The 18167-nt window shown below is 44.5% G+C and overlaps 2 protein-coding genes across 2 annotated transcripts; both read right to left on the reverse strand.

The window, feature by feature from the left end:
• Window positions 1-1582: 1582 nt before the first annotated feature.
• LOC135512982 (proteasome subunit beta type-5-like) lies at window positions 1583-7762 on the reverse strand. The gene is made up of 3 exons (XM_064935554.1): window positions 7511-7762; window positions 6602-6908; window positions 1583-2233 (listed from the first exon to the last, which is right to left on the reverse strand). Exons 1-3 carry the CDS (start codon window positions 7727-7729, stop codon window positions 1944-1946), a joined length of 816 nt encoding a protein of 271 aa, XP_064791626.1. The 5' UTR covers window positions 7730-7762; the 3' UTR covers window positions 1583-1943.
• A 5341-nt stretch (window positions 7763-13103) lies between these two features.
• Window positions 13104-14027, reverse strand: LOC135511472 (proteasome subunit beta type-11-like; the record flags this gene model as incomplete). Its single annotated transcript, XM_064932970.1, has 1 exon — window positions 13104-14027. A coding segment is annotated over one exon (924 nt), but the record flags the coding sequence as incomplete, so codon positions are not given.
• Window positions 14028-18167: the final 4140 nt, after the last annotated feature.

Below are 18167 nucleotides of genomic sequence, written 5' to 3' on the forward strand. Positions count from 1 at the left end.
CATTCATTAGTGAAGTCACAGCCATGTTGTTAGGTTGTATTGCCCTGTGCAGAAGATAAGCTATACATAATATGGCTACAATTGGTTATGTAATTGGAGGTTGTATTAAGCCTATACCTGCCATTTGCTATTGTATTTCATTTCCCCCTTTTCAGAACCACACACTCTTGGTTAACACAATTGTCAGGCCGTACACTGTGCCATTACTGCTCTATGTGAATCAGCGTCATTAAACAACCACAACTGGAATCCTACTGGTCTGTCACCTGTGCCCTTACAAGCACCTAGGGGAGAACATAGTGCTAAGTATAACCTAACCCTTAAGAATACAGTCCACCAAGTACTCAACTACATCATATATACGCATTAAGTATGTTGTATGTTAGTATCCAAAATGAAATCTAGAATCGGCTTCCTATATCGCAACAAAGCATCCTTCACTGCCAAACATACCCTCGTAAAACTGACCATCCTACCGATCCTCGACTTCGATGATGTCATCTATAAAATAGCCTCCAACACTCTACTCAACAAACTGGATGCACTCTATCACAGTGCCATCCGTCTTTTCAACAAAGCCCCATACACTACCCACCATTGCGACCTGTAAGCGCTCGTTGGTTGGCCCTCACTTCATACTCGTCGCCAAACCCACTGGCTACAGGTTATCTACAAGTCTCTGCTAGGTAAAGCCCCGCCTTATCTCAGCTCACTGGTCACCATAGCAGCACCCACACGTAGCACACGCTCCAGCAGGTATATCTCACTGGTCACCCCCAAAGTCAATTCCTCCTTTGGGCTTTCCTTCCAGTTCTCTGCTGCCAATGACCGGAATGAACTACAAAAATCTCTGAAGCTGATCACTGCACCTGTACATAGCCCATCTATCTACCTACCCCATCCCCATACTGTATTTAACTTGCTCCTTTGCACCCCATTATCTCTACTTGCACATTCATCTTCTGCACATCTACAATTCCAGTGTTTAATTGCTATATTGTAATTACTTCGCCACCATGGCCTATTTATTGCCTTAACTTACCTCATTTGCACTCACTGTATATAGACCTTTTCTTTTGTTCTACTGTATGTTTTGTTTATTCCATGTGTAACTGTTGTTGTATGTGTCGAATTGCTATGTCCAAGAGGCTTCTAAACAGTTTCTACCCCCATGCCATAAGACTCCTGAACATCTAATCAAATCACTAACGAGACTATTTGCATTGCCCACCCCACCATCACTACTGCTCCTCTTATGTATGCATAGTTACTTTAACTCTACATATTACTTCTATACCACCTGTATATAGCTATTTACTGGTGCTCTTTAATGTTAGTTTTTTTTCCCCCTTTAGGTATTTTCTTAACTGCATTGTTGGTTAAGGGCTTGTAAGTAAACATTTCACTGTAAGGTCAGCGCACGTGAAAAATAAAATGTTAATGTCTGGGCTGCATATTGAACCTGGTTAATTCCTTAAGCCTTGAAAGTGAGAGTAGCGCTATTGCTGTTAGCTGAAAACCGCTCATATTTCCTTTGCCCTAATTCTTCATGACAATAATGGAATCGTAAATTACTGGTCTGTTCAATTCACTGTTACCAATAACATTTATTTTATTTTAAAAAGCACACGTTAGATGAGAATGAATGACAACATTTATTAAAAATGTTACAGAGCAGTCAAAATAAAAACAAAAGTCAGCAACACCATTACGTAGCAACACCCCTTTATCGCTGGCAGAGCATGGAAAATGTAGTGACAACCAGGTTACAAATATCTTTAAAGGTCATTTTCAGTCATCCAGATCCTGTGCCAAGTTTGGATGTGTGTAAACACCATTATTTTTTTGATTGAATGGTCCCCAAGGCTGTCACATAACATCTACCCTCCCATACATTCTATTAACCCCTGCCCTTCTCTCACCATACATGAACCAACTCCTCTCTATGCCTTCTCTGCCTGGTACTGTTGGTGCAGCATTAGGACATCTGACTGGGACACTCTGGTCCAGCCCTCACTGTGGACGTGGTAGAGGTTGACCTGTCCTCCACTGTAGGCATCACGGTATGTGGCCTGATAGATGGCCCTGCGACCCAGATCACAGGCCTCCTCCACTGTCAGGTCCTTCTGCTTCAGACCGCTGTCCACGATGCCATACGCGTACATGGAGCCAGAGCCCACTGCAAACAGGTCCCCACACACACGGTTCCCCTCAGAGTCCACGTAGTAGAGACCTGGAAGGGGGCGAAAGTGAAAAGTTAATATTTGTGAACGTTAGCCATGTGCAGTAAATCACCTGTTGGTGTCGCCGAATGGAAGAGATTGAACATGTAGAATCGTTGGGAAAAAATAAATGACGGCGGCTGTACTGTGGTCTGAGGTGATAGGACGGTGTGTTTCCCTTTTTGGATTGTTGTCTTTAGTGCACTTTAATAGGAGCTTTCCCTCCCCAAGGGGAAGGATGTGCCATACATTTATAAAATCATGGGAGATATGACATTTACGCTACTGCAATATGTAAACTCAGCAAAAAAAGAAACGTCCCTTTTTCAGGACCCTGTCTTTCAAAGATTATGTAAAAAAATAGCTTCACAGATCCTCATTGTAAAGGGTCTAAACACTGTTTCCCAGACTTGTTCAATAAACCATTAATGAACATGCACCTGTGGAACGGTCCTTAAGACACTAACAGTTTACAGACGGTAGGCAATTAAGGTCAGTTAGGACACTAAAGAGGCCTTTCTACTGACTGACAGATCACGTGTAACACCTGCACAGGATTGGTACATCCGAACATCACATCTGCGGGACAGGTACAGGATGGCAATGACTGCCCGAGTTAAACCAGGAATGCACAATCCCGCCATAAGTGCTCAGACTGTCCTCAATAGGCTGAGGCTGGACTGAGGGCTTGTAGGCCTTGTAATATTCATGTGTAAACATACTGAATTATAATAAAATGCAGTACTGCAGGATATTTCCTAAAGTAGCTCTTTATTAGCTAGCTATAACCTGCATGTCCACGTATCTCCAACCATGATCAACTGCCCATGACCTAACCATCTGGTTGGTCTTAACCAATCATAGCACAGTATGATACGGCGGTAAAATGCATCCAATTATAATTCAGTATGTTTACACATGCGTGCAAAACAAGACAGTGTCAGAGTAAAAGGTCTTAAAAGATTGAGTTTCTTCACCTCGAATGGACTGGGAGTCTACAAATTTACCCGATGCATGGCGTAAGTACAAACAGCATGTGGAGCTAATGTTCACGGGTCCTCTGAAGGACAGAGGAGAAGAGGAAAAGTGCAGCTACCTGCTACTCTGGATCAGTGAAAAAGGGAGAAATATTATTACAACACATGGACACTTACCGTGGCTGAATCAAAGGTACTGAAAACATACTACGATCGATTTGAAGCATATGTTGTGCCGAAGACCAATATGATTTTCGCTAGGTACAAATTCCATGAGAAAGTACAGGGAGTGAGCGAGTCTTTTGAACAGTTTGTGACTGAGTTGCATCTGCCTGAGGAGAAAAGAAAATGCCCTCAGAGCATCTCAGAATTCTGGAACCATCGTGATGAACTATCACAGATCAACGGAATAATTTTCAAAGGAGAAAATCATTATTCCTACCAGTCTCAGAAGAGATTTTGAAGAAGATCCATGCTGGACACATGGGCGTGGAAAAGTGCAGAGAGCACGGGACATTTTGTTTTGGCCCGGAATGTGCAAACAAAGAGGACATTGTTGGTGAATGCGCCATACGTCTTGAACGACACTCCTCAAACACCAAAGAGCCAATGTTACCTCACTGTATCCCAGGTCGTGGCAACCGATCTGTTCACCTGGAACAACGAGGACTGCATTGTAACAGTGGACTACTACAGCAGATACTTCGAACTCGACAAGCTTCACAGCACCACATATGCAGCTGTGATACACAAGTTGAAAGCAGCCTTTGCCAGGCATGGTATTGTAGAGACTTTAATATCTGACAATGGGCCCTGTTACAAATCAAATGAGTTTGAATCCTTCACAAAAGCATGGGAGTTTACACATGTCACCAGAAGCCCACATTACCCTCAAAGTAATGGCCTTGCTGAAAAATCTGCGCAGATTGCTAAATCACTCATGGACGAGGCCCCTACATCAGTCTCCTTGAATACCGCAACACTCCAGTTGACAACTTTAAATCACCGGCCCAGCTGTTGATGAGCCATAGACTTCGCGCAATCCTTCCCAGCACCAACCTGAGGTCGTCAGCTACAAGGAAATGCATGAAAAACGTGCACAGACAACAAAAGCGATACTACAACAGGTCAGCTTGACCACTGCCACAACTGATGGATGGCTTATGGAATACAGCAGTCGTCATCCAGCCAGCTGATACTGAACATTCATATCACATGTGCACCGCAGAAGGAGCGGTGTACCGCCGCAATCGTCGTCACCTACTGAACACAAAAGAACACCACACTGAGGAGATGAACTGTTCCTCTGAAAGAGAACGTGATGGACTAAACACACAGCACAACATACACCATACTTACCTGCAACACCACAAGAGCTGTTGACTGACACAGAAGCATGCTCAGCATCATATCGCACAAGGTCAGGAAGGGAGGTCAAGCCCAGAGCTGTCCTAGACCTGTGAAATGTCAAAGGGTGTAGGCGGATCGCTGCCCTAAAAGAGTTCCAGACTGTAAACTTGTTATTGAAAGTTCACTTGAAATGCTTTGGTATTGTATTGTTTTGAAATGTTAAGATGTAATTTCTACAGCGAAAGCTGAGTTGCTGAGAGTCGCTTGTTCGAAAAGTAACAGTATGTTGGATCATTGTTCAGAGTCTGTTGATTCAGTTGGTGTAGTATGCAATATAAATGGTTACTTACCTTGAGTTCAAACTGCAGAGCATGTTTTCAAAAGAAACACTTAGAATATGTACACATTTTTTTTAAGGGGGATGTAATATTCATATGTGTAAACATACTGAACTATAATTGGATGCATTTTACCGCCGTATCATACTGTGCTATGATTGGTTAACCCCACCCAGATGGTTAGGTCATGGGCAGTTGATCATGGATGGAGATACGTTGACATGCAAGTTATAACTAGCTAATAAAGAGCTGCGTTAAGAAATATCCTGTAGTACATTTTATTATTTTGTACAAAGCGTGCAAAACAAGACAGGCCTGTTGTCTGGTGAGGACCTGCCTTACATCACCGGCAACAACGTCGCCTATTGGCACAAAACCACCGTCGCTGGACCAGACAGGACTGGCAAAAAGTGCTCTTCACTGACGAGTCGCGGTTGTCTCACCAGGGGTGATGGTTGGATTCGCGTTTATCGGCGAAGGAATGAGCGTTACACCGAGGCCTGTACTCTGGAGCAGGATTGATTTGGAGGTGGAGGGTTCATCATGGTCTGGGGTGGTGTGTCACAGCGTCATCGGACGGAGCTTGTTGTCATTGCAGGCAATCTCAACACTGTGAGTTACAGGGGAGACATCCTCCTCCCTCATGTGGTACCCTTCCTGCAGGCTCATCCTGACATGAACCTCCAGCATGACAATGCCACCAGCCATACTGCTCATTCTGTGCGTGATTTACTGCAAAACAGGAATGTCAGTGTTCTGCCATGGCCAGCGAAGATCTTAATCCCATTGAGGACGCCTGGGACTTGTTGGATCAGAAGGGTGAGGGCTAGGGCCATTCCCACCAGAAATGTCTGGGAACTTTCAGGTGTCTTGGTGGACGAGTGGTGTAACATCTCACAGCAAGAACTGGCAAATCTGGTGCAGTCCATGAGGAGATGCATTGCAGTACTTAATGCAGCTGGTGGCCACACCAGATACTGACTGTTATTTTTTATTTTGACCCCCTCTTTGTTCAGGGACACATTATTCAATTTCTGTTAGTCACATGTCTGTGGAACTTGTTCAGTTTGTGTCTCAGTTGTTGAATCTTATATCCATACAAATATGTTAAATTTGCTGAAAATAAACAGTTGACAGTGAGGACATTTCTTTTTTTGCTGAGTTTGTGGCTCATGTGTGTAATTCAAATTCAGATCCCTAGTTGTCCAATCTTGCATCTGATAGAGGTTAGGGTCTAGATTCCATCCAGACCATGGAATATCCGTATGATATTGTGATTGAAATTTAAAGATGTTTGCGACAAAAATTGCACGTCGGCTCAATCGGAAAATCCCTTTACATTTCAATCTCGCTATAAAATGGATCTTCCATCCTGATGAACCTTGCCCTAGATTTATCAGGGCTGATCTTGTGTGATAGAATGGGTTAGCCTATATTGTCCCTATCCAGCTTAGACTATGTCAGTTGGTGCACGTGTAACAGAGATAAGATCATACTGTAATCTCACTCCACAGCTTCGAATGTCTCCACTCATGTTGCCAAATGACTTACTTTTTGGTGGCGCAACTGGCTAGCATGTTGTCAGTCCTGTGTGTTTGCGAAGCAGAGGATCACTTGTTTGAGCCCAGTAAGAGGACATCGACAGTGAGGGAGGCTATACTGCTATTAAGCTAGAACAGTGAAGCCTGACACACAGTTCATATCATATCCATACCTGGCCCAGTCTTGTCCCAGCCACACACCATGGTTCCCATGCTAAGGCCCATGCCTTTGTACTGGTACACCATGTTGGCCAGTAGTTTTGAGGCGGCTGCCACTGAGATGCGTTCCTTGTTGCGGAGCTCGTAGACGCGGCACTGGCGGGCCAGCAAGCGCTCCCAGAAACTGCAGTCAGCTGCACCTCCAGCCATGGTGCCCAGCAGGTATGGGTTGATCTCTATTACCTTCTTCACTGTCTGGGAGGCGATGTAGGAGCCGGCTGTGGCTCTGGAGTCCACAGCCACAATGACACCATGCTGGAACTAGGGAGAATGGATATGAGGCAGAAGACAATGGTTAGCCTTGATTATTTCAGATGTAGTTGTTTAAACAAGTAGCCTATCGAGAACTAAAATTACCATGGAGGAGCCATTTTAGTCTGATTATATTCTCATTCAATATGCTGTTTGTTGTCTGTCTACGGATGTTACTGGGGGCCCTTTCACATGGGGTTATAGGTCACTTGATGTAGGTACACAGGTGACCTGGAAGTGCTAGGTGTCACAGGTGAGAATTTCTTATGGGATGCACCTCACGTTGGTTCAGTAAGTTAATGTCTTTGCATTGGAACGCTGTAGTTAGCTACTTCATATTCAGTAATACATGGCCCAACTAAAGATCTAACTAACGTTAGCTAGGTCTAGAAAACAAAATGTACGTGGACGCGTGATGAACTTCTCTTAAACTGCGACAATGGCGTTTCATAGTGTTAGCGTTAGTTAATTCATTGATACAAGCTAGCTAGTTAGCTAGCGTGCAAAATGTTGGCGAACTATTCTTTAACTAACTAAAGTTAGCTATGTAGTTAGCCACCGTTCGCAAGCATATTAGCTAGCTACCAAGAAAATTAGCTTAGCATACTTACTTTGAAGGCTAATGTGGTTGTGCCATGAAGGAATTCAATCTTTCTATCTGGTCCATCGCCGTTGGAGCACGAGGTGCTCAGAGCGAAAGAGAGTCGATCTCCTCCAACAGTCTCCAAACCCAACTCTGCTTCATACAAACCCCTGGCGAAGCCATGACGCTGGCGACCATAGTTGGAAAAATCTACTGACTCACTCTGCAACACACTAGCAAGCGCCATCTTTGAACTATGGATGATGATGACGATAGGGAAGGGCTTCTGTTGTTATCGAAGCAATTTTGCCGGTAAAAGGAAATACGTCACTGTTTTGAACATCGTTCGGGGTTTTCTCAAGATAGCTAAAGGACGCAGTATTGTATCCAATGATTATTTATAAATAATGCCTCGTTCAAAATCACTGGGAACTCGGAAATCTCTGAATTCCGTGCGTTCAAAACAACTGGGAATTCAGTTAAGTCAGTTAAGAACAAAGTCTTATTTACAATGACGGCCTACCAAAAGGCCTCCTGCGGGATACAAAATAAAAAATAAATACAATATAAATATAGGACAAAGCACACATCACAACAAGAGAAACATCACAACACCATATAGATGCCTAAGATAACAACATTGCAATCAAAAGCTTTGGCCAAGTCAATAAAAATAGCAGGACAATATTGCTTAGAATCAAGGGCAATGGTGACATCATTGAGGACCTTTAAGGTTGCAGTGACACATCCATAACCTGAGCGAAAACAAGATTGCATACCCGAGAGAATACTATAGACATCAAGAAAGCCAGTCAGTTGATTATTGTCAAGTTTTTCCAACACTTTTGATAAGCAGGACAACATAGAAATAGGCCTATAACAGTTAGGATCAGCTTAACTGTGGCTGCCTTCCAAGCAATGGGAACCTCCCCAGAAAGGAGAGACAAATTAACAAGTTTGTAGATAGGCTTGGCGATGATAGGGGCAGCAACCTTATAGAAGTAAGGGTCTAAACCATCTGACCCAGATGTTTTTTGGGGTCAAGTTTAAGGAGCTCCTTTAGCACCTCAGACTCAGTGCCTGCCAGCAGGGCGAAACTTTGTAGGTGGGCAGGGGAAAAAGAGGGAGAAGCATCAGGAATAGTCGCACTGGAAAGGGTGGGAGATGAGGAAATGTTAGACGGGCAAGGAGGCATGGCTGAGTCAAATAGGAATCCTGACTTAATGAAGTTGTGATTAAAGCGCTCAGCCTTGTGCTTCTTGTCAGTAACAACCACATCATCAACATTAAGGGACATGGGCAGCTGTGAGGGGGAGGGTTTATTCTCCAGGTCTTTGCTGTTTTCCAGAACTTCTTGGGGTTAGACACACAGAGAGAGAACTGCTTCTTAAAGTAACTAACTTTGGCCTTCCGGATAGCCTGAGTGCACTTATTTCTCACTTGCCTGAACAATAACCAGTCAGCCTGAGTATGTATGTGCCGAGCCTTTCACCAAGTGCAATTCTTGACGTGGAGTAACTCTGCAAGATCACGGTTGAACCAGGGGCTGGACCTGTTTTTTATTCTCATTTTCTTTATGGGGCGTGTTTTTTAACAATAGAAGGTCCAAGTGTCTTCGAAAGAGGCGATCAAGCTGATTCTATACCATTTTACAGAGGCCAGTTCATGAAGGAAGGCTTGCTCATCACAAGTTTTTTAGCAAGCTTCTATGACAAATCAGGACAGCAGCCGTTATGAGCACAGGCTGTAAAACAGTGATCACTAAGGTCATTACAGAAAACACCAGACTGATACCTATCAGGATTATTTGTGAGGATAACATCAAGGAGAGTAGCCTTTTCTGGGTGTTTGGAGTCATACCTTGTTGGATTGTTAATAATCTGAGAAAGATTTAGGGAGTCCCATTGCTTTAGGACTTGGTCAGGTGGTTTAAGCATGTCCCATGGTCAGGTCACCTAGCAGGATAAATTCGGATTTAGTGTAAGGAGCCAGGAGAGAGCTTGGGGCAGGTAGGGTACAGGCCGGTGCTGATGGAGGACGATAGCACCCAGCAACAGTCAACAAAGAGCTATTTGAAAGTTTAATGCTTAAAACCAACAAATCAAATTGTTTGGGGAGATACTTGGTGGAGACAACTGAGCACTGAAGTTGATCCTTGGTAAAGATTGCCACTCCCCCCACCTTTGGAAGATCTGTCTTACCAAAAAAGGTTAGAACCAGAAAGGTTAGCATCAGTATTCAAAACACTCTTCCTTAACCACGTCCCAGTAATGACCAACACATCTGGATTGGAGCTGTGAACCCATACTTTCAATTGATCCATTTGAGGTAATACGCTTCTAGTGTTAATGTGCAGAAAACCAAGGCTTTTATGAGAGCAGAAATCAGTGAAGCAGATATCAGAGCACAAGTCAGAATTGAGGCTAGCAACAGTAGATGGGCCAGGGTGTACATGCACATTTCCAGATATCATCAACAGTAATACAATCAAGGCACAGCAGAGGACAGGGAGAGCTCTGCAGTGCTCATTTTTGACATCTGAATGTGCATCAGATGGCAACAAGATCATATTGTACAGCAATTTCATCAGGTAACTTGAATACAAAGCGAGAGGTGGTTAGAATAGGATGGGAGGCCAAAAGTCTGAGTAACCAATAGAGAGTCAGAGTCCCGAGTGTGGGAACATACATAATCTGTCCCATGGTTGGGTAAAGAAAGTTTGTAGTCAACAAAGTATGCAGGAATCATGAGGAAATTCAGAGTCACTCACCCCAACAGTGTGTGTGTGCTGGAGGCGAGCGAAAGCTCAGGAGAGAGTGGTGAGTGTGGTGGAGGTACCTGTACCAGACAGGGGGAGACAGGCCAGGGCAGACGGTGAACAGATCACCAGGTGAAATCCAAGCAGCAGTGCAGTAGACAACGGGGGTAGGTGTCACACCCACTTGGAAGAAGCTTTTATTTCTGGAGGCAGATTTCTTGTAGAAAATGAATGAATGGTCTTTGAACAGCAGGAGGGGCTTCAGAGGATGCTTCAAAGACTCCTGACACTTGTTGGGCCCAAAGTCCTTGCAAGCCTGGGAGCCTTAACTCAGCATTCAGTCCCCATAACGTAAAATATATCATTGTAATGTACATTATTTTAATTGTTTATTTTTCTTCTTGGCTTTCAAAATAGCATCAGACCAAACACTACTCACTCAGTTCCGGGTTGGATGGTGTCCTCAGGTCTCTGCTGTTTGTTTGCTAGAGTACCCTCTGTATGGCTTGGCATGATCCTATCTGTGTTGTATCTGTCCCATTATGGCGTCTGTGAAAGCATGGGCACAGCCATTGAGGCCATCTACTTCTATAGGTTGGTAAACAAACTAAAAGGTACATACTGGCACTTGGAGTGTGTTGTTTAAACCGGTATAAAGCTAAGGTTGGCGATTTACTGCCACCTGTAGTTATGGAATGTTTGCTCACAAGTATAATGCATTGGCCGATCCCTCCTGATGACCTGCGTGGAATTATGTGACCCTTCCTTAAACGCATAGGAAATCGCACCCAGCTGAGTACTTCAAAATGGTGAAAGTCCTCAATGGGCTGCCCAGCTAAAATGGGATTTCGGATATTAGAGTCCTTCATCTCAGTAACTGTAGTTGGCCCCACTAAGATATTTGGATGATTGCCTATAGGTCATTGTCAGCTATAGATGGGTTATGAAAACGATGCACATGCTTCAATGGGTTAGAAGTCTGTGTGTTGTTGTGATTCTGGATGGCCAGATAGCTAGCAACAATGTCAAGAAGCTGCCACGTGTGTAATCGTAGGTGGCTCGTTCTTGATACCATGTCTTGTTTTGAGATGTTTGACTGATGTCAAGTCTATGTTAATATGGCAAAAAAATAGCTCGCTAGCTAACCAATAACTGTAACAATGTATTTGAGAGACAACAAGTGCTCATCGTGCACATTTATTTAAAAATGTTCAATAAACATTGGAGACGAAATATAGTTTATATGTTGTCAACAATCTAAGCCAACCCCCTCTGTTTTGCCCCATAGTTGCGTACAAGCTGATTTTGTTACTAAACAACCAACCCGTCTATAGGCAGAGAGGAAAAGGGTATTTCAATATTATAGAAGTTCATTATGGGTTATTATTTGGTAGAAGTTTGTTTACACATAATAAAGAAAAATATTTATGAAAATATGATGGTTCGCAATAATGAAAATGCAGTATTAGGCTTCATGATACATATTTCTTCTTTGTTGAGAGAAATTACATGTGGTTTTACTGTACTGAAGATCTCTGAACACACAGTATGATTGATTTACCTTAAACAAATACTATGGATTTTACCACCTCACCTCATCTTCGGCCTTGGTTGACCTGTCATGATATATTGCTTGTTTGTTTTCTTGCTCTTGAAGCACTTTGAGATTCTATGAAAGCGCTATAGAAATGTAATAAATTCATATCATTATTATTATTATTAACCTATCCCACCTCCCCATTCTCCCCTCCTGTCAACATACCTAAACAATGAATGACATCACAGTTCTTACAATGTCATAAAAGCTGTATTGTGTTCTGTTTCCATGGCAATTTTTGGGGTATTTTTCTTAAAACTGCATTGTTGGTTAAGGTCTTGTAAGTAAGCATTTCACTGAACCTGTTGTATTCGGCGCATGTGACAAAAAAACAATTTGATTTGATTTTGATTTAGATTTGAATTATGCTTCTAAATTTTTATTTTATTTTATAAAGACAAGAAACTTTCCAAGAGCTTAATTTTGAAAATGTAAAATTAAGAGGAAAGGTGGTAGTACATGTTTCTTATGGCTATACAGACAAGGTGGAGTCCACCCACAGCTACAGTAAAATACAGAGAACTATCAAAGCAAACCCAGACTTTGTCAAAGACAAATATAAGGACAATCCCAGCTATGGACAAGAGATCTGCTGGTTATGGATCGACACGCAACCTTCTTGGACTGGCGAATTTGAGGGTGTCTATGTCCTCCTTGTCCTTTTTATGGATAGTTTCAGAGATGACCTGTCTGCTGCTGACAGTTAAGTCTCGGACGGCTCAACCATACTACCCCAAGGAACCATGCATACATATCCTTTGATAAGACGCAGGCGCACCCAACAGTGACAGTACTTCTTTCTACTGTCAGATCGTGCCCCTTTTATCTCCCGAGGGGCACAGAGCCTCCAGCATGTGGACAGGGTCCCATTCACAGGAAACAAGGTAGATGCAGGTTGAGGACCAGGTTGTGGCCCACCTTCCTTCTGCAGTCCAGAGACATCTTGCATTAATGCCTCCAGAGGCGTCTTGGCAATTCTCCGAAATAAATATGTTTTTAATTCAACGTCATTGTGGTTTAAGACTAAATTCTAAATCAAGCACTACATTTCTATCAAGAATAAATGTGAATGATGTAGTCCATAATCTGGTTTTGAACATAAATTAACACATGACCTCCGATGTTTACAAAAATGATCAATATTCATCAGTCTCCAAACAATCTCAGTAAAACCCTGTAGGGTACAGTTATTGGTCACTTACAAGTTTCTTGTTTTCTTTCTTCTTCTAAGCCTTTATTTCCAACTCTCTTTTGCCTTCTTTAGTTTCACTTCTTTCTACCACTGCTCTGCCCATCTTCCACTCCTTCCTGTTTCTCCCTCCTTTCCTTCACCTTCACTCGTTCTCTCTCCTTCTCTCTGTAATACTCCTCTCTCAATTCCTCTCTGTCCCTGCGAGTCCACCCATGTGAGGTGATATGGTACACATCCACACAGTTCCCAGAGTATGCATCCCTGTGTGTGGCCCTGTACACAGCCTCTCTGGCCAGTGAGATGGCCTCCTCCACCGTCAGCCCCCACCGTACCCCTCCGTCCAGCACAGAGTAGGCATAGGGTGAGCCAGAGCCCACAGAGAACAGCGCTCCCTGCAGGCGAGTCCCGTCACTGCAGACGTAGTACAAGCTGGGGCCAGAGAGCACTAGCTGTTTACCTCCAGCAGAACAGTGCTGCTGACTCATGGCTGGTGAGAGGCACGGATTCCTTCCCCGTGCCTCTGCTTCAGAGATTGAGTCACTTTCTGATGTCTTTGCCAGATCATCTGTTTCATTCCCCATCTTTGATTTGTTCTCTTGCTGATCCGCCCCTTTGCTGCCATGCTCAAGAGGACATGTCTCCAACTCACCTCCGTCCCAACCACACAGAGTGGCTGCCACACACAGCTCAGTGCCCTTAAACGGGTGCAGCATGTGGGCTAGTAGCTTGGCAGCGCCAGCTGTGGACAGCCTTCTGCCATGGCGGAGCTGGTAAAGCCGGAGCTCCCGAGCCAGTATCCTCTTCCATAGGGCACAGTCGGCAGATGTGCCCGAGGTGGTGCCCACCAAGTGGGAGTGGACAGGCAGGATCTTCTGTGAGGCTGGGCAGGCAACCAGCCCATTGCAGCTGGACCGTGTGTCTGCTGCAGCTATCACTCCCCCCTGGAACATGAAGGCCAGGGTGGTGGTGCCATGAGACATGGGGAAAGGCAGAGGGACAGAGGGAGAGGAGGAGGGAGGAAAGCCAGGAGGAAAAGAGAGGAAAGGTAGGGTTGAATCCTGGTGAAGGGGGTTGATATGGTATGGTGCAGTGTTGGGGTTGATTTGGCCAAACTGTATCGGGCTTTCACTGAGGTATTCCGCAGCTGGTATATAAAGATGCAGTGGGCTCTCACTGTTACTCCACGACAATCCCCTGCTTGATATATCTCTGGTTCTCTTCCCAAAAAGCATGGAGGTGTCTTCCTGGGCCATGTGATGTGAAGCTGGAAAATTCCATCTAGAGTTGAGAAAAGAGTCCTTGAAACCGCACAGATCTTGTAATGCCATTGAAAAACTTGTCCCTCAATATATAATGTAACCTATTTATCCATATTTAATTCCCCTCCACCGTTAATCATTGATTCTTCTGTTTTTTCTTTGAGAGTCCAGGTCGGGGTCTGTTTGTCTCTGTGATTGGGGATGCACTGACCTAAATGTAGTAAATCACATCCTTTTATATAGTAAATGATCCCTCAGTTGTATTGTCCAAACAAGTAGCATGACATCAATAGCATTGCATTACCTCATTACTGGGACGCAGAAAAAGTGTGGAGTAAGCCACGCCAGTCATCAAAAACTGTGCTTTTGAATGTGATACCTGTCTCATAAATCATATTGATATGCTGATTGTACTGGCGTTTATTTAGATTGATGAAATGAGATTATGTATCTGTAGTTCAGTCTATCCCCCTATTGGTGAGCCAAAAACTTGCACACCTGTGTTAAAAAAAGTAGGCTACACTGGTCAGGAATCATGAATTTGCCCAAGGTGTGGAAATTCTGTATACAAGGTTAAGGCGAACAAATTCTATAAAGGTTTATTAGACAAACAATAGACAGACATATCCATATGGGGAGACAAGCACTTTCGTCCTCCAAGTGTTCCGGGCCCCTGGTAAAAACATTAAATCAGAGCTGAGACCACTCTGGTCAAAGTAGGCTATACATTTGAACATCTTAATTGCTTGAGAGTAACCCTGACTGGATTACAGCTAAGGGCCCGAATACCAAGCAGGTTCTGCTTTATGGTGACCTCTGACCCTAGAGAGGTTACACAGAGGCTAAATTCCAATTGGGAAGAAGCATACTTTAAAAAAAAATCTTAACGTTACACACTTTTTCTTTGGAGGAAAGTGACTCTCTTTTCCTCCTTTCTATCAGGACATTTCAAACAGCGGGAGAATGAAAGCAGCTTCCATGAACCCAAAAATCCTTCCAGGAAATGAAGAATGATATAAGGAAGGTAAATAGACTTCATGGAACTAACCTACTCTATTGAATAATTGTACTGGATAGGAAGAAAAGCCTGAAGCAATGTTCTGCAGAGGGGCAAAAATCAACATCACATCAATTATACTTTATTAAACATCTCATGCATCATGGTACTCATGGTCTATCAGTTGAAGTCAAGTGAAATGAGTGTTGACTGTATGGTTCATAGTAATATGTTATTAGTAGCTTTCAGCAAACACTTTAATAATGCAATATCTTAGTAAGATCAAGCGTTAACAGCATTCCATTGTTTGATTACGCTCCTAATCTAACAGAGGGATCGAGGTTGCCATTCCTCTCCCGCCCCAGTACATCTGGTGTTTGGGTGAGAGATAAGATGTGCCCCTGGCGTTGTGAACTCAAACAGACTGTAAGAGGCACAGTGAATTTTTTTTAACATACATATATAAATAATTGAATAGGATGCGTTTTTGTCACAGTCTATGTTTTATTTTGAGTGTGTTTCCTTAGGTTACTGCTGGATGGCACCCTTACCTTGTTTCCAGTTTACCCTAATGGTTTCTTATTGGTTTCACCTGTGTTTGATTGCCCTCTCTGTTCACCTGATTGCCTGGCTATTTCGGTTCCTCTGTTGGCCTGGATCCTTGCTTATGTCTTATGTTTTGTTTAGTGCACTCTTGTGCTATTGCCTTGTTTCTGTCAATACTTTAAGTTAAGATCTGGATTTACCCTTACCTCTGCTTGCTGTGTTTCTCTGCGACTGGGTTCGAGTTCATACAAGCATTACTGTAACAGTAGACCTAAGCCAACAATGGACCCAGCAGACATTTTTCAATCGTCTGAGGAACATGCCGAACTCCACCATTTACGGTCGGCTCTCACCCACCATAGAACTATGATTGGCCACCATGAGGCATGGCTGCAGACATTGTCAGATGATTTAATAACTCTTGTGTCCGCTCTGCAGACAGGACAGATGGGAGAAACTGGTGCTGCACCTGTGGCTGTTCCTAACCCTCCAATACCTACCAGCTTAGCATCTTCCTCCCTCTGGGAGCCTCATCTCCCGGCACCAGAGTGCTATGAGGGGCATCCTGGGAGGTGTCGTGGGTTCCTGCCCCAATGCTCTCTGGTCTTCAAGCTGCAGGCATCAACGTTTCCCACAGCGTTCTAGAGTGGCATACGTTATCTCCTTTCTATCAGGACAGACTCTGGCCTGGGCCACGGCCATTTGGGAGCAGCAATCAGACATTTGTTTCGATTGGCAAAGCTTCACCCAGGAGATGAGGGTTTTTTATCACCCAATCAGTGGCTGGAATGCTGCTCAAAGACTCGTGCTTCGGCAGGGCAGCCGGAGCGTAGCGAATTACGCTATTGACTTTCGGATGCTCGCCGCTGAGAGCGGTTGAATACAGAGGCATTTCACTCAGCCTTTCTGAGCGGATTCAGCAAGGTTCTCAAGGATGACCTGGCTTCCCGGGACAACACTGACACTCTGGATGAGCTCATCGTTCTGGCCATTCGGATTGACAACTGGCTTCGGGAACATCGTCGTGAGAGGACGGCGGGGTTCCGAGTGGTTTCCAGTGTTTCGGGTCCCGTTGAGGGAGTCAATTCTTCGGTTGTTCCTCTGTCTTATGTTGCGTCTGCTTGTTCTGTACCCCGTCAGAGTTCTCCACTCTGGAGAGAAGGTGCAGGATTAACGAGCACCGTTTTCTTTGCTGTGGACAGTCTGGACACTTCCGTGCCTCCTGTCCTGAGCTGACGGGAAACGGGATGACTCGTCAGTAGACGGAAGAATACTGGCGAGTCAGATACAGTCTCCAGCTGCCAACACGGTACGCACCTTGCTTCCGGCCAACCTGCGGTGGGACAATGGGCAGTTGGACATTCCTGCTTTCATAGACTGGGGCTACCGGCTGTTTTCTGGATCCCACATTAGCCTAGTGAGATGGGCTGCCTCTCACTAAGTTGGACATTTAGTTGTCGGTCACTGTGCTGGATGGTCAACCCCTAGGGTCTGGGAAGGTGAAACAACTCACCATGCCTATTCAGCTACGAGATCTGGATTATCATGTGGAGTTTATCCAGTTACATCTAGTGGACTTTCATGAGCTTCCCCTGGTTCTTGGACATCCGTGGCTTTCCTCAAATCCTCAAATTGACTGGCCCTCGGGAAGGGTTCTGGGATGGAATCCTTCATGCCAGCTCACATGCCAGCAACTCTTTTCTCATCTTTCCAGTCCTGCTCGTCTGGAGGCTTCCAATGCTCCTGTTCCCCCGTCCGGGGATGGCAAGCCTAATCTTTCCCGCGCACCTCAGGATTACTGGGATCTGGGTCAGGTCTTCAGCAAACGAAGGGCCAGCGAACTGCCTCCTCACAGGTGCTACGATTGTGCCATCACCCTCCTGCCTGGAACAACTTCTCAGAGAGGAGTTCCAGAGACTACAGCCATGAACAGTTACAGTATATTAAGGAGGTGCTGGAGGCCGTCCACGTCACCTGCCGGAGTGGGGGTTTTCTTTGTTGGGAATATGGATGGGGGATAACATTACCATCAAGAACCGCTACCCTCTGCCTCTTATGTCATCATCTTTTGAGAGTCTTCAGGGGGCTACGGACTTCTCAAAATTGGATTTACGGAACGCATACAATCTGGTGCGCATCAGACAGGGAGATAAGTGGAAGACAGCGTTCAACACCCCAAATGGACATGAGTAACATGTCATTCCGTTTGGACTTACTAATGCTGTAGCCATTTTCCAGGCCCTGGTTCATGATGTGCTGTGCGACTTCCTTCACCAGTTCGTGTTTGTATACCTGGATGACATCATCATCTTCGCCAGGTCCTTCAAAGACTGCTC

The sequence above is a fragment of the Oncorhynchus masou genome, chromosome 24 (assembly GCF_036934945.1).
Source record: "Oncorhynchus masou masou isolate Uvic2021 chromosome 24, UVic_Omas_1.1, whole genome shotgun sequence".
Taxonomy (NCBI): domain Eukaryota; kingdom Metazoa; phylum Chordata; class Actinopteri; order Salmoniformes; family Salmonidae; genus Oncorhynchus; species Oncorhynchus masou.